This window comes from Stegastes partitus, unplaced genomic scaffold (assembly GCF_000690725.1).
Source record: "Stegastes partitus isolate 25-593 unplaced genomic scaffold, Stegastes_partitus-1.0.2 Scaffold344, whole genome shotgun sequence".
In the NCBI taxonomy this organism is placed as follows: Eukaryota; Metazoa; Chordata; class Actinopteri; family Pomacentridae; genus Stegastes; species Stegastes partitus.
The window spans coordinates 42,224-56,031 of record NW_007578075.1 but is presented as its reverse complement, the minus strand read 5'-3'; the positions used below and the strand labels follow the sequence as shown (position 1 = coordinate 56,031).

The following is a 13,808-nucleotide window of genomic DNA, read 5'->3' as shown; positions in this document are numbered from 1 at the left end:
GAGGACCAGGATTGTTCTAGTCTTTTCTATTATATTCTTATTATTTTAGGTTATACTTCTGTACACACCCATATAGGTATTTATTATGCCACGCCTCTGCATGTGAAAAGTCTACATAGTCTTTATTATATTTAGATTTTTAGCTTTATTGTACTCTTTTAGCTCTTGTCTTGCTTCTTCCATGCCTCATTTGTATCCAGCTGCTGTAATATGTACATTTCCCCAGTGGGGGATCAATAAAGTATAGATTATATATTGTTTTGAATTGATGAGACTACAGGACATCTAACAGGTAGAGAGAGGTTCAATCCCTATTATTATTATTATTGTTATTATTATTATTATTATTATTATTATTATTATTATTATTATGATTAGGTGTATTATGTGCGCAATATTTTATTCATTTTTTAACAGAGCATTGTACTGTAAAATAGGCTGTACCCATCCTGTCTTGAAAATCTCTCTAACTTCTCTTGTCAGTTTCTTTTTAAATTATTATTTTTAATTTGAACATGCATTTAGACACCCTTCTTTTCATTTCATTTCTTTTCTTTTTTCTTTTCTAACTGATGAGCGGCAGCACTGGCGCAAACGCATACCTTCGGACAATGTAGTTCACAAATATTACATTCCCACACTGCTCCACGGCGGACGGCCTCCATTTCCCGTCGTCCCTCGGGGCTGCTGCTCTCCGCCGTGTTGTTTTCCTGCTCAGACGCGGCTAGTTCAAGTTGTCATAGCACGGTGAAGCTGAGGGTTGTTCTTCTGTTTGTTATCACTCGCAGGGCGAAAAAGTACCGTCTCCCGTTTAACGTATCCCTAACGACGGTGTGTATTTCCTCCGTTTGTGTTTTGTAGTTTTTACAGTATTGTCACCGGGTGAAATTAGTTGGCTAACGTTTGGTTAGCTAGCTAGCTAACGTTCAGAATAGTGCCCACTTGTTGCTAGCCAGGAGGAGCATCACCCACAACAATGCCCTGAACGGTCGTTTGAGAAAGGGACAGTTTGAGTTGTCGTGAGTTGCTGTTCAGGTAGATTTATGTCTATCTAAGCAACTATGTCAAAGTTCCCGTGTCTGTTTGCGATGACAAAACTATCCAGTGCAACAAAACTTCACAACAATCCCACTTTGTTCGTTAATCAGATTACAGTTGACAGTTAGCGTCTTCCGCCGGCGAAACTAGTGCTGGTCACTAATCGCCATATTTGCGTGGTCAGCCGGTTTTGTTTTTGTTTTTTTGTTTGGTTCAAACTATGGACACATCCAGCGGGTCGGATTCATACGACAGGACGTACAGGGGACATCGGCCTCGGGGACGGGAAGCCCACCGCAGGTCTGGCCGGGACAGAGCCAGAGCCAGTGGGAGTGGAGGCGATGGGCCACCCGCAGACATCTCCGACAAAATCAGCACCCTGGCAAACACCTTACAGGTACTCTTTCTCTGGAGAGGCACATCTGCACAGATTTCATGCACCTGCAAATACCCTGCAGGAATCTGTGTTGTGTAGCTCTGCAACACCCCTAATACATAATTTATAACATAGAGTAGCAGTACATTAACTTCCCTGCTTACTTTGGGTTTACATGTTTATATATTGCATGCTTTGTTTCATTAATGCAGTACTGTGCAAAGCTCTTCGGCCTCCATTAGGTGTTTTACTTAGGCAAGGTTTCAGTGAGTATGTTTATTTCTCTTTCTTAATTAAGATACAAGAAAATACAGCAACATATGAACACAGCATAACTTAGAGTAATAAATATTTATTGTTGCAACAAATGACATCTCTACAACAGACTAGACATGATGACATAACCAAATACACTGCATGTGTATTGGAAATGACAGCGAGCAGATAAAGAGTGGGTTTACAGACCACAAATCACAAGTTAGTCACAAAACTATAGTTAATGGTGATGTTTCTTATCAGTTGTTTTCCCACTCTTCCTTCCTCTTCTCTCTCTGTGAGGCTCAGTAACGTTGGAAGACATTTTGTAGGACAGCATGATGTTGCTCAACACTGGGGGCTGTCTGGAATACTTCCTTTCTTAGTCAATAATTGGGGAAATTGTGGACATTTAAGTATCTGGTTCAGCTCTGAGTGACATATCACCATCAATCGCATCGCAACGACCACACATCTGCAACAGAAAGAGTTAATGAGGTTGTCGATGCTGCTTGTCAAATTCTATCCTCCTGAAGAATTTGTTGAAGTCGGAGGATAGGATCACATTGTCGGACATCCATAGCTGTCTCAAATGCTTTCTTAGTCAACAAGTGGTGGACTTGGGGACATTCAAGCCCTTGGCTCCAGCCCTAAGTGACTTGACACCATCCCACATGCTCGCAGCCTGTCATGTCTCTTTCTCTGATCATTTGTGGCACCGTACCATGTTAGATAAAGTCTCCCTTTACAGTTACTGTTTATAGGAATATCTGTGTGCTAATCACACTATCTGATCACTGTCCTTTAAAGCCACACCTGACTCGGACGCAAATTAACTTGGTGTTTGAGAGTTTGTCATCAGTTGAGCATCTTAAAAACAGTTTTTTCTCTAAGTCAGAAAAGACGACCATATGCATGCTGTGTTTATATATATTATCAGTGTGTGCACAGGATTAAAAACACAAAAACAATCAGAACAAAATGGCTTTTACAGGCCAAAGCTTTGGTACATCATTTGACTTCTCTTGGCACTTAGCACGTGTTGGACTGTCTTGAAGTTTTTTGAAAAAACTTTGTGGTGTATTATCCCAAACTACCTTCACCACTTCCCAGAGTTCTTCTTTAGGCTTTGTTTTTGCCCTGTCCAGATGATCCTGTACAGCTTCAGTCGTATTCAGGTCTGGACTCTGTGGAGGCCAGTCCATCACTGTCAGCAGATATTCTCCAAATATGATTTCCCTGCATGAACAGTGCGCTTGGGGTCATTGTCATGCTGAAAAATAAACTTCTTTCCAATCAGACGCTTTCCCAGAACGATGAATCAAAAATGGTACTTTTCAGCATTTATGAGTCCATCAATTCGGACAGTATCCCCAACACCACTGGCAGAAATGCAGCCTCAAACCATGACAGACCCTTCACCATGTTTCACTGAAGGCTGCAAGCCCCCTTTCTTGTACTTATCTTTGACGACTGAACCCAGACATTTCCAACTTTGATTTATCACTCCACAGTACTCTTTTCTGTTGCTCTTCACTCCAATCTCTGTGAACCTTTGCACATTTCAGCCTTATAGCCTTGTTTGCTTTCATAGAAAAGTGACTTCTTGGCTGCAGCTCTTCCACAGTAGCCTTTTCTGATCAAACTTTTTCTAACTGTTGGATGAAGATGCAGATGAAGCTGCTCGATGCAAAGACCAAGTCCTCTGCTAGACTTCATCAAGTCTCTCACAGAACAAACTTTAAGAAACATCTCATCAGACACTGAGAGTTTTCTTGGTCCTTTTCTTGTCTTGAACCTCTCCAGACTTTTCACATTTCTTTATTGCAGATTGGAACCAAATCTTAAGTATCCAGTTTGTTTGCTGATTTGCCTTTGAGAGTGAATTTACTGTTGCAAAGTTTCAAATCCATCTTGTCTCTTCACCACATAAAAGTGCAGAAAGGTCATACTAAATATTTTGCATACAGAGTGTGTTTTATGTGAACGTTTTGCCTTTTTCAAAATGTGTACACATCCCATGAATATTTTGTTTGACTTTTGATAAAGAAACTGAGAAATGCTTGTGTATGGTTACTATAATATCAATAAAAACAACAAACCTAACGATGGCCTAAGACTTTCGCACTGTACTGTAGATTTCAAGACTTGTTAACTAAAAGTCTCTCTCGGCAGGACACCAGTAGGAACTTGACCAAAGTGGACAGAATGCTGGGTCAGTACAGGGAGCATACAGATGATCAGGCTGAAGCCATGGCACTGGTGAGACACCTGTTCTGTTCATTGTGATTTATTGTTAATATTTTCCTAACTTCAAAGATCAGATCTGCAGCTAAAAATTATTTACATTGTAGATTAATTTGTCAGTTATTTTATCAATCAATAGATTTGTTGTTTGGTATCCAATAAAATGGTGAAAAATGTCAAATCAGTGTTTCTCAAAGCCCCAGATGACCTCTTCAAACATCTTGTTTTGTCCACAACCCAAAGATATTCAGTTTTCTGTCACAGAGGAGTAAACAAAGCAGAAAATATTCACATTTAAGAAGCTGGAGTCGGAGAATTTAGACTTTTTGTTTTCTTAAAAATGTAAACAGACCAGTGAATCAAATTTGAAGTTGCTGTAATAGTTGACAACGAATTGGTTCATTGATTAATCCCTCTATTAAAGACGCAGCTGGCCTTTGCATTCAATATATGGCTGTGTTTTAATGTCAGATTTGTTTTGAGTGCTGGTTGTTGTAGCTTAAAACATTTATTCATACTTATTGGCTGAGTTTAATACAACATCTGATAATATTTAACATTTTCTCCAGCAATTATGGGAACACTGGGGCGGCAACGTTGGAGACGGCATAGATGAGATGTGTTGGAAATTTGTCAGCTCACAATCACAGCATTTCGATTTGAGTTCCTAGTAATAGCATTTAAGTTATATTAGTCACTTACCTCATTGTTCATTCAGTCCTCATCACTCATTTTCTTTCATTTTTTAGTTTCTTAGCACAGTTTCACCTTCTCCTGCTCAATAGGATTTTATTTACATAATCTGTTCTCCTTATTCTTTACCAGTTTGTTTTTTTTCTTTTCCTCCATTTGTCAATCTCGTACTGTGTTTTTTTTTTCTGCACCAGCTTAGAGAGAATCTAGAGGAGTCCATCAGTCAACTGCAGACTCAGAGGCTGAGCAGAGCCAATGGGACTCGGAGTGCTTCTGCCTCGGCCTCTCCTCTGCACACCAGTGATCTGGACGCCTGCTCGGAATCAGGTATAGAACAATAATAAATAGAAGAGGCACGAAAATGACAGCAAACACTGGAAGAAAGCAGTGAAATGTTGTGCGTCTTCAGTGAATTTTGTTTTGTCATCTGAAGCAGCAACAGCACACTGGCACAACATAAATATGTATGTATTATGTAGATATATGCACACACACCCATCCACACTCATGCATAACAAACACATGCAGGACTCCAACTCTTGCACAATGTACACTGCACTTTAGTTTCACCACCTCTTTACTCTTTACATGTGACAAATACATTCTCCTCAAACCAGAGTCTCCTTTGTCAGATATTTTTCTGAATAACCAGCCTTCAAAATCTCCCATATTGCTTCTAAAAATTGTGCATTTCAGAAGGCCAGCGCTTCTACCCTACTTCTCCGCTGAAGGACTATACAAGCACTCCAGGAAGGAGGAGGAGATCTCAGTCTGCTAGTGTTCGCTTCAAGGAAAGCAGCCTGGCAGGAGAAGATGTAAGCAATGCCTGCTAACTACCAATCAGTGTCATGTGTTACTCTATGTAGTTTCAGACAGTTGCCAAAAGGGGGCACATTAAGCCAGCAACATTATGCGATATGCTAATGCTGTTTGATGAAGATGGGCTTGATAAGATTTCTTTCAAATTAGATATTGTTTGCTTCAATTTTCCCCTTATGGATGCCTATAATATGCTTTCCATAATGGTTACAGTAAACGTGCATCTCTAATTGAAACGATGACGAGCTCTGCACTGCTCTGCTTTGCTTGTGTCTGTTCTGTATTCCAATGAATGGATTTGTGTCACACAGATTCACACTTTGCACCAATCCCTGCGGGATCTGCGCTGTGGCCAACAGAGACTGTCTGATGACCTGGATAGAGAAATCCTCAGGAGAAATAGGTATCTGCTGGGAGAAGCAAAGTCTGAACAAAAAGAAAACAGTAAACTTGAGTACTTCACACAACACAGTGGCTTCTTCACTGTTGAATTTCCATCTTATTGTCTTTATGTTACCAGGAAAGTAATTTAATAACCAAAAAGAATCTCAATTTTTTTTTTTTTACTGACCCCATGAGTTAAAGGGGTCAATTGTTGTGTTTTTTTTTTTGTTTTTTTTGTAGCTGATACCAAGCCGATTTACATGGTCTCAAAATTTAGAATATTCAAATCCTAACACAAAACTTTGATTTATTTGTTTTACTTTGCACATGTTTAATTTAATGAAACTTGTCAAGTTTTCGTCTTTCACTGTTGACAGGCTATTATTGGTGATGAATAACCAATCAGATAGCACTGTGGGCAGGACGTTGCTCAAGACTACGGAGCGGAGTCTACATCCGAGCCAAAGTCACACATTTTTTAATAAATGAATTTTTTATCAGAAATTGGTTTAAAAAGAAATTATTAGACTGGTAATAGTAAAGCTGTTCAGTATCAGATGTGATAATTGGCCAGGCTGACAATCGGTCAACCTCTAATAATTTAGCCACTAGCCAAAGCACAGTTCTACCAGAATTATTGCTAGTTTTTCATTGACAGATTTGAAAAGCTTCTGAAATCTTAATGAATTAATTAACTTAATCACTGAAATTGTGACAGATGGGTATGCACAGTAAAAACGTTTCCTCTCACATATATTTTGGTTATCTTGAAGTATGAAATGAACACTCCTTATTAAAAGGAACCTGTTACGAACTAATTTTGCATAATAATGAGATTAATTAACATTTGAAGCTCTAAGAGGCACATCTCTTACTGCTTATTAACATACAGTGCTGAGTGACCGCTTTACACAGAGGTTTAGTAATCTACACCAAGTGCAAAAAGGACTCTTATACGATCTCTTCTTTAAGCCTGCTCAAAGCTTTTACTAACTGAGGTGTGGGCTCTGTGCAGACCAGTGTGGAATATTGATCTTTTACTTTTCACAGCCACTGTACATAAAACATTTTTTTTTTTTTGCTTGAGATATGCAAATAAATGCACGTTTTCCACGTCTTTGAAATCTCCTTGATGAAAACGTGATAGAAGTGTCACAGGAAACTCAGAGAGATGGCACTGCAAAGTCAAAAGACGCCAGATATTTCTCTCAACGCGGATTAGAACTTGACATTTTGAAGTTATTAAAAAATCTCTCCTCCCCAGTGCTGCTGACCACCACAAATTGATCCACCGCCATATTTCAACATCTGAAGCTGCATTATTATTTTTAGTGGTGTCAAATTATGCATTCCGATTTTGATCAATGATGTCCTGGAATAGGATTTTTCAAAAACGATGAGAACTCTGGTGCGTAAATATTTTCAGTCTGCTGGATTTGTCTGGTTTTTTTTTGTTTGTATTTTTTTTTTTGCAGGTCTAATATTGACACCAGGCGGGCGATGGAGAGCCTCACAGAGCACATGACAGCCTCCCAGAGACAGGACTCAGTGAGTTGTAGCTGTGTATTTCATTGCCAATATTTCAAGTGTGCTTTCTAGCTCTGTGAATGTGGGAAGAAAAGTGGAGGCATCTTGAATTTAAGGACATCACATCACATCACAAATATTGATGGATGAAAGCGGCTGTATAAAGCACAGAATATGCAAATATATTTAAGCTTTCTGAATAGAAAACAGCTACAGACAAATGGTTTCTTTTTTTTTTTTTTGAAACTGAGCTTTATAGGACTCTAACTTCAGCGAATATCTCACTATAATTTCCAGACACATGGCTCCTCGCTGCGCCATCAGCACTGTGACAAATACGCTGCTCCAAATGACAGCCAACATGTTTAATATTTTTTTATCTAATCATATCTGCGGACGTGACAAGATAAAGGTATTAACTGTCTTTTACAGGTGAATGTGAAGCTTCCTGATTAGGCAGGGAGCTGTTGCATGGTGAATGTAATACTTCCAGTCAGTTATCAAAGATGTTTTTTTTGTCGCCCACACTTTTAATTTCCTGTTGTCTCATTTATCACATCCTGACGCCATTCCCGCGCTGGCGTTGTTTGCCTGACCTGAGGCGTCCTCATTCTTACTGTCTGCAGGTTTCGTCTCGTGTGGAGCGGCGGCTGCAGGAGCTGGAGAGAGAGATCCACAACGAACAGAGGAGCGTGGAGAGGGATAGAAGGCCGGAGCAGCGGGTTGCCATGTCTGATGAGCTGCAGGAGGTAACACTCCTCCCCGCCGCTCGTCTGCTGTGATCCTTTCGTCTCACACCTCCCTGTTTACACTCATATTGTCGTACATTCAACTTCTAAAAAGGAATTAGAAGCAACATAATTTGGCACACAAATTCAATCGGGAGGCAAGGCAAAGATGGAGCATGACTAAACTTAACTTGGCACAACTAATCAATGACCGCAAATATACAGTCAAGCACATGTGGTAGTCAGATGTAGTGAAGTATTGAAGGCAAGCAATGCATGCTCACACACACAAACAAGGCAACCGACATCAGACGCCACATACAACACACAGATTTTAAATGCACTACAAACATGCTGATTGACAGGATAAAAATATATCAAACATGTTGCCAGTGTTTTTTATCCAAATAAGCTTTCAAGCAAAAGTGCCTTAGGCCAGGCTCACACAACAGGAGTTGCAGGCAGATTTATCCTCATTTTACCTCTCAACAATTGGAGGAGAACTCTGATCTGGGATCTCAGTGTTTGGCTCAGATTATTTGGCAGTATGAGAGGTTTACAGATCCAGCCTTAAACCTTCCAAACTGCTCACAGACTCATCAGGGCCACCTCGATTTATATCAAATATGTTTGATATTTGCAAGTTGAAATCAGGATAGTCAGGATGATTACGCTAGCGCTCAGAGTAGCGGACGATGTTGGCAAACAGTCCTAAATATTCTAACCCTTAAGGCTTACGTTAGCTGCAGATACTAGAATGATAGGTAAAATCTCCCCACCAGTTCTCAGTGAAAAATAGATAACCCATGGTCGACCGCATCGCCCCCAACTATTTTCTCATCCAGACTTATTTAGCATTCTGCTTTTGTTTTGTTTTTTTCTCACTCTAAAGTATTAATAGCGTTGCTGCTTCACAGTTTCCACATTTAGTTTACATCTGCTTCCCTCTCAGATCACGTGAGGTGGGGCCCTGCTCTCAGAATCACTACCTCTGGCACAATTATTTTAATAATATCCTGTAGTGTGTGATATGCCATTATGTTCCAATCTTGCACTGTGTGCATGTCTGAGATTAGAAAGAAGAATTTCTGTGGAGTTTCAAAATCTGTGATGACTTTAGAGCTCCTGTAGTGTGAGCACAGCCTCAGGTTGCTAAGTCTCTCAAATCAGTTGGAAGTTACAAGTTCCAGCACTGTGATTCTTGGAAAGAAAACTCTCAGGTACGATGCAGTCACCTTTACTGCATTGACAGCTCTAGTGGATTCTTTTCCATGTAGGGAGAAATTGTGCTGATAAAAGCATGGTAGCAGCACTTTATTCTTCATAATGTAGGACTTGCAGCATTGCAAAATGCAGGTCTGCCAGTCTTGTGTCGCATAACAGACTAGTCGCATCTTCACAATTTATTATTTCTCTTCCATTTATTTTCCAAAAAAATCACAAGCCATTTTGGCAGCCATCTCTGGTACAGAAATATTAAAATGAAAGGACAGTGGATGGACAAGGTCACCTTCATCTTTATGAAAAAGAAGTCAGAAAAGGTGCTAAGCAAAAGCAGTAACTATAAATGGTGTGATTAGTAATGTTCTACACAATTAGAAGTGTTGTCCATGAAACACTTGCGATTACAATCCTAGAACATGGAGGAAAAAAATCCACGTTTCTCCTGACTTGCTGGATCACCGTGTCTTAAATAACTTTTTTATCTCGGAGGCACTGCTGTCCTTTCTTGTTTGCTAAAGCAGTGTTCCCACTCTTTCACTGAGCCCTCTTTCTCTGCTTTATGAGACTATAAAGCACACCTAGGCAATTACTGTGATATAGCACAAATGGTTGCTAAGCAAGCAATTGTTACATTTCTATATTTCATGCCAATCATGTGTCTTTTTTTATGTTCATGGTTTGTCTAAAAGCATTATTAACTGAGAGAGCTGTGTCATGAGGAGCTCCTAAGTGATGTAGACTCATAGCTATATGCATGTTATCTTGTGTTATTGCTCTCTTATATTGCAACCTTCAATTTAACCTCTTAAATCTTCCATATTATACATCATCAGCATAATACCGGTTAGTGTTATAAATAACTGAACCATTTATTTCTTGGTTAATTTGTGTCTTGGCATAAGTCTGTTTTAATGTCATCCCGGCTGCATTTTACTTGTAAACCACAGAGGGGCACTGTGTAGCTGTATCCAGACTGATAACCTTCATGTGCAAGACTTTTCATCACGCTGTGTAATGATAGTAGCTACCGATTCATTTGCATCCCTCTCCTCCATAGTGCCCTAATGGGACACCAGCAGGGCCCGGGGCGATGGGAAATAATGCATTTGTCCAAAAATTAAGGGTAAATAAACAAGCATGAGGAAATGAAGAGGAAAATAATCTCTTTTACTACTAAAGAGCAGGGGAGGAGGGAGAGCAGAGGGCACATTTATTCCCCACCGATGGGCCCGCTGTGATGTGAATCAAATAGATGATGAGTCACTTGGGTAGATGTTATTGCTAGCAGCCGGTAATTCATCACCACAGCCTGCTCAGAAGGAGTGGGATTGAGTGGGATCTAAGCTCTTGTACAAATCCACCATGATGCCAACATCTTGTTCCAAGAAAACGAGATGGGGTGGGGGATGCAATGATGCAATAGCACCTCTCATGTTGCATTCTCACAGTACTCTTATATTAATGCATGCTGCGACCTGTATGGGATTTTTGTTTTCCAGACTTTAGGGAGACGCCAAGTTCAATCCCATGAGAGAGACGAGGCCGTGACAGCCAGGCTTCTCAAAGCAGAGAGGGAGAAATCCAAGGTGAATGAATTAAGTCTTGAAGGGATGCTATTATAGTGAAAAAGCATACGTCTTTGGTGTTTTTAAGGAACTAATCTGTCTAAATGTTCGCCGTTTTAAAGTTCCTGCTTCGTTTTTTCCCTCACATCAGTTTAGTATAAATTTAAATCAGAAGTTTGTAGCTGAAAATTGAACAAATCCCTTTTCTTAGCTTTTCATAAGTTTGCTGCAGCATAAATTATATACATTTAAAAAATCCATTTCTTTTAACTTGTGTGCTGCATACCTATAGTATACTGCAAGAGATGCTAATTCTGAACTCTCAAACACAGATTAGTCATCAGCATTGCACCAGACTCCTACTGCTTCCACATCAAATTCCAAAACACCTGATCATTATGCACTGTCCTGACATTGTTATTGTTATGCTCTCCTTCAGATGGAGCAGGAGCTAGACAGAGCCAGAAGATTACTAGAACAGTCAGAGGATAGCAGGGAGTCCCTCGTACAAGAGGTTTGTTTACGTGTTCTCTACCTGATTGTGTATGCAGATTTACAGTAAACCTCATGAGACGTGAGCAAGCTGTGAAGAGACTTTTAAGGAGACTTGAGTGTTGTTCTGCCCGCTGTCAGACAGTCAGATGTCTTTTTCTGTGTCTGCTCGCACCGCTGATGATCCCCAGGTGGAGGACATGCGCTGTGAGCTGCTGAGGACAAAGAAGGAGAACACGGGGCTTCAGAGGGCACGGCTGGAGACTTCTCAGCCCAGTGCTCAGCCACATGGCAACAACACTGACAGGGAGGGGGGACGAGGTGGATTGCAAGGTACTGAATTGTTAGAGGGAGAAAGGAGAGTAGATGTGGATGCAGGTTTAAAGATTGCAATGTCAATTTTGTGACCACAGAAATAGATGGTGCTTTGTCTTGTTACTTTCGTGTATTAATTCCTTCTTGAATGGCTGAATGCAGAGCAATGTAAAAGGAGATCCTTGATGCAGGGCCAGCAAGAGTAAAAATTGTGAAAGGACATCTCGAGTGTTGGTTAGAGGACAGGGAATCGATTTGAACCACAGCACAAAAAGAGAAGAGAGAGGGAAAAAAAAGCCAAACATATGACCATAAAAGGAAAGAAAATTGAGTGTATATTAGAGAATATTGAAAATCTGACCTTTCTGTGTCTCACTGTTTTTTTGTAATCGTATTGATTTTAGGACATCGAAGTGCCTTAAAAGCAGTAAAAGCCTGAAAACGACAGAGTGTCTCAAGTTTGAGTTCAATACATAGGAGTGATTTTGTGCTGGTTTAGGTTATTTAAATCTGAATTTTGCACAGATTAGATAACAGGTGGTTGATTACTTCACTTGACATGATTTAATCAACAAAGTTTACTTGCACATCTGCGTCCTTGCTTATTAACACACACGGAGAATCCTGCATCATTTGGATCGTTTATCACTATATTTATATTCTATTCACATCTTTTAACTCTTGGCCTGTCCCATGTGACGAAGAGAAGTGATTGACAGTGAATCATACGTACAAGCCTCCAAAATACTGAGTAAAAAGTAAATTTCTTTTTGCAGAGTAAGGTTAGAAAATAGTCTAAAATTTAAATGTGCTTAAATATTTTTCTCACTCAGAAAATATTGCCAAGTCTTCTCTCGTTTCTCATAATTAAGTGTGCTGCTTCCTTAATGAATTTTACCAACAGTTGGATATGTGTCTGTGGGTGTGATTAGATCGTTCGGACTTGGAAAAAGAAGTGGCAGAGCTGCGAGTTCAGCTGTGCAAAGCCTCTGTCCTGGGTGAGGTCGAAGAGCTGAAGAGGGCTCTGAACCGGAAAGAGAAGGAGAATGTCGAACTCAGCTTACAGGTGAAGGTATGTCCTGGAGAAATTGTGCGAAAATGGGTATTTATATCAAACAGTGGGAGCTTATAACAGCAGTGATTGGGAGAAGGCACTGCATGTCTGGGTGCTTGGTCTGCAGAGTTGTTTATTTGTGTGGTCTGTGTCAGAGTTTTCCAGCAGCTCGAGATCAATGTTATTCGCTAAACACATAAATTGGAAACCCTGATGGTCTCTCAGCTGGGGTTCAAATGAACACAAGCATGCTTTTGACTCTGCCCGTGCCGGCCTCCTCACCCTGAACAGGGTTATTTCAGTTTGCCGGGTGCTTCTCATCCATGGTGGTATCCTCCGCCAGCTACATGCCACTTGATCCTCTTAAAATCGTCAGATGAAGTGACAGTTGGAATAGGAGATCAGAAGTCAACCAGCAGTCATTTATCCTGCTCAAACTGGTGCGATGTGTCACTTCCATCACTGTAACAAGACATAAAAAAAAAAAAATCTAGCAAAAAAAAAAAAAAATGTGATCCCTTCCTAAGCAGGGGTATTCAAGGCTGTGGCTGGTATCAATAAAATGTTAGTAGAAATAGCTGCACTTTAAGCATTGGCACATTCTTCTAATCTCTGATGTTCCTTTCACTGGAAATGTGTTTAAACACCCACACTTCCCCTATTGCAGAGTAGGTGTTAAGAGATGAGGTGGGTGTTTGCATATATCACCTGGGGCGTCTCTTATGGTTTTTACACCTAGATCAAAATAGACGTTGGAAATGTTTCATTTTAGCGGTAAATGAGCAAAGATGAAGTATAATGATGAGAATAGGGTGAAAGATTCAATTTTTCAGTGGCTGAGTTTATATACTGTCTAATAGGTCTATGACTAATCAGTGTATGACTAATTACTCCTAACTGACAGTCTCATTCAGCGCAAATACCTAAGCGGCAGGAGGGTAGCCTTATTTGCCCCCCACTTCAGACTTAAATCGAACTTGAAACTTCGAAGTGATTGTGATTTTCTTGTGGATACAACGTTAATCCTACAGCAACTCCCCTTTCAGACTAGTTTTCGGACCAGCATTGTAAATAATCCAATCGAGGCAGCG

At 40.2% G+C, this 13,808-nt stretch overlaps 1 protein-coding gene across 1 annotated transcript in view; it reads left to right on the top strand.

Annotated features, from left to right (window-relative positions):
- The first annotated feature begins 1,165 nt into the window (after positions 1–1,165).
- cep128 (centrosomal protein 128) overlaps positions 1,166–13,808 on the top strand; it is a 53,738-nt gene continuing 41,095 nt past the window's right edge. The window contains exons 1-11 of the mRNA XM_008284078.1: positions 1,166–1,435; positions 3,845–3,931; positions 4,804–4,936; positions 5,306–5,424; positions 5,740–5,831; positions 7,288–7,360; positions 7,966–8,088; positions 10,791–10,877; positions 11,296–11,370; positions 11,540–11,681; positions 12,596–12,735. Of these exons, the coding sequence (XP_008282300.1) occupies positions 1,259–1,435; positions 3,845–3,931; positions 4,804–4,936; positions 5,306–5,424; positions 5,740–5,831; positions 7,288–7,360; positions 7,966–8,088; positions 10,791–10,877; positions 11,296–11,370; positions 11,540–11,681; positions 12,596–12,735 (1,248 nt within the window). The 5' untranslated portion in view covers positions 1,166–1,258. The remainder of the gene's footprint in view (positions 1,436–3,844; positions 3,932–4,803; positions 4,937–5,305; positions 5,425–5,739; positions 5,832–7,287; positions 7,361–7,965; positions 8,089–10,790; positions 10,878–11,295; positions 11,371–11,539; positions 11,682–12,595; positions 12,736–13,808) is intronic.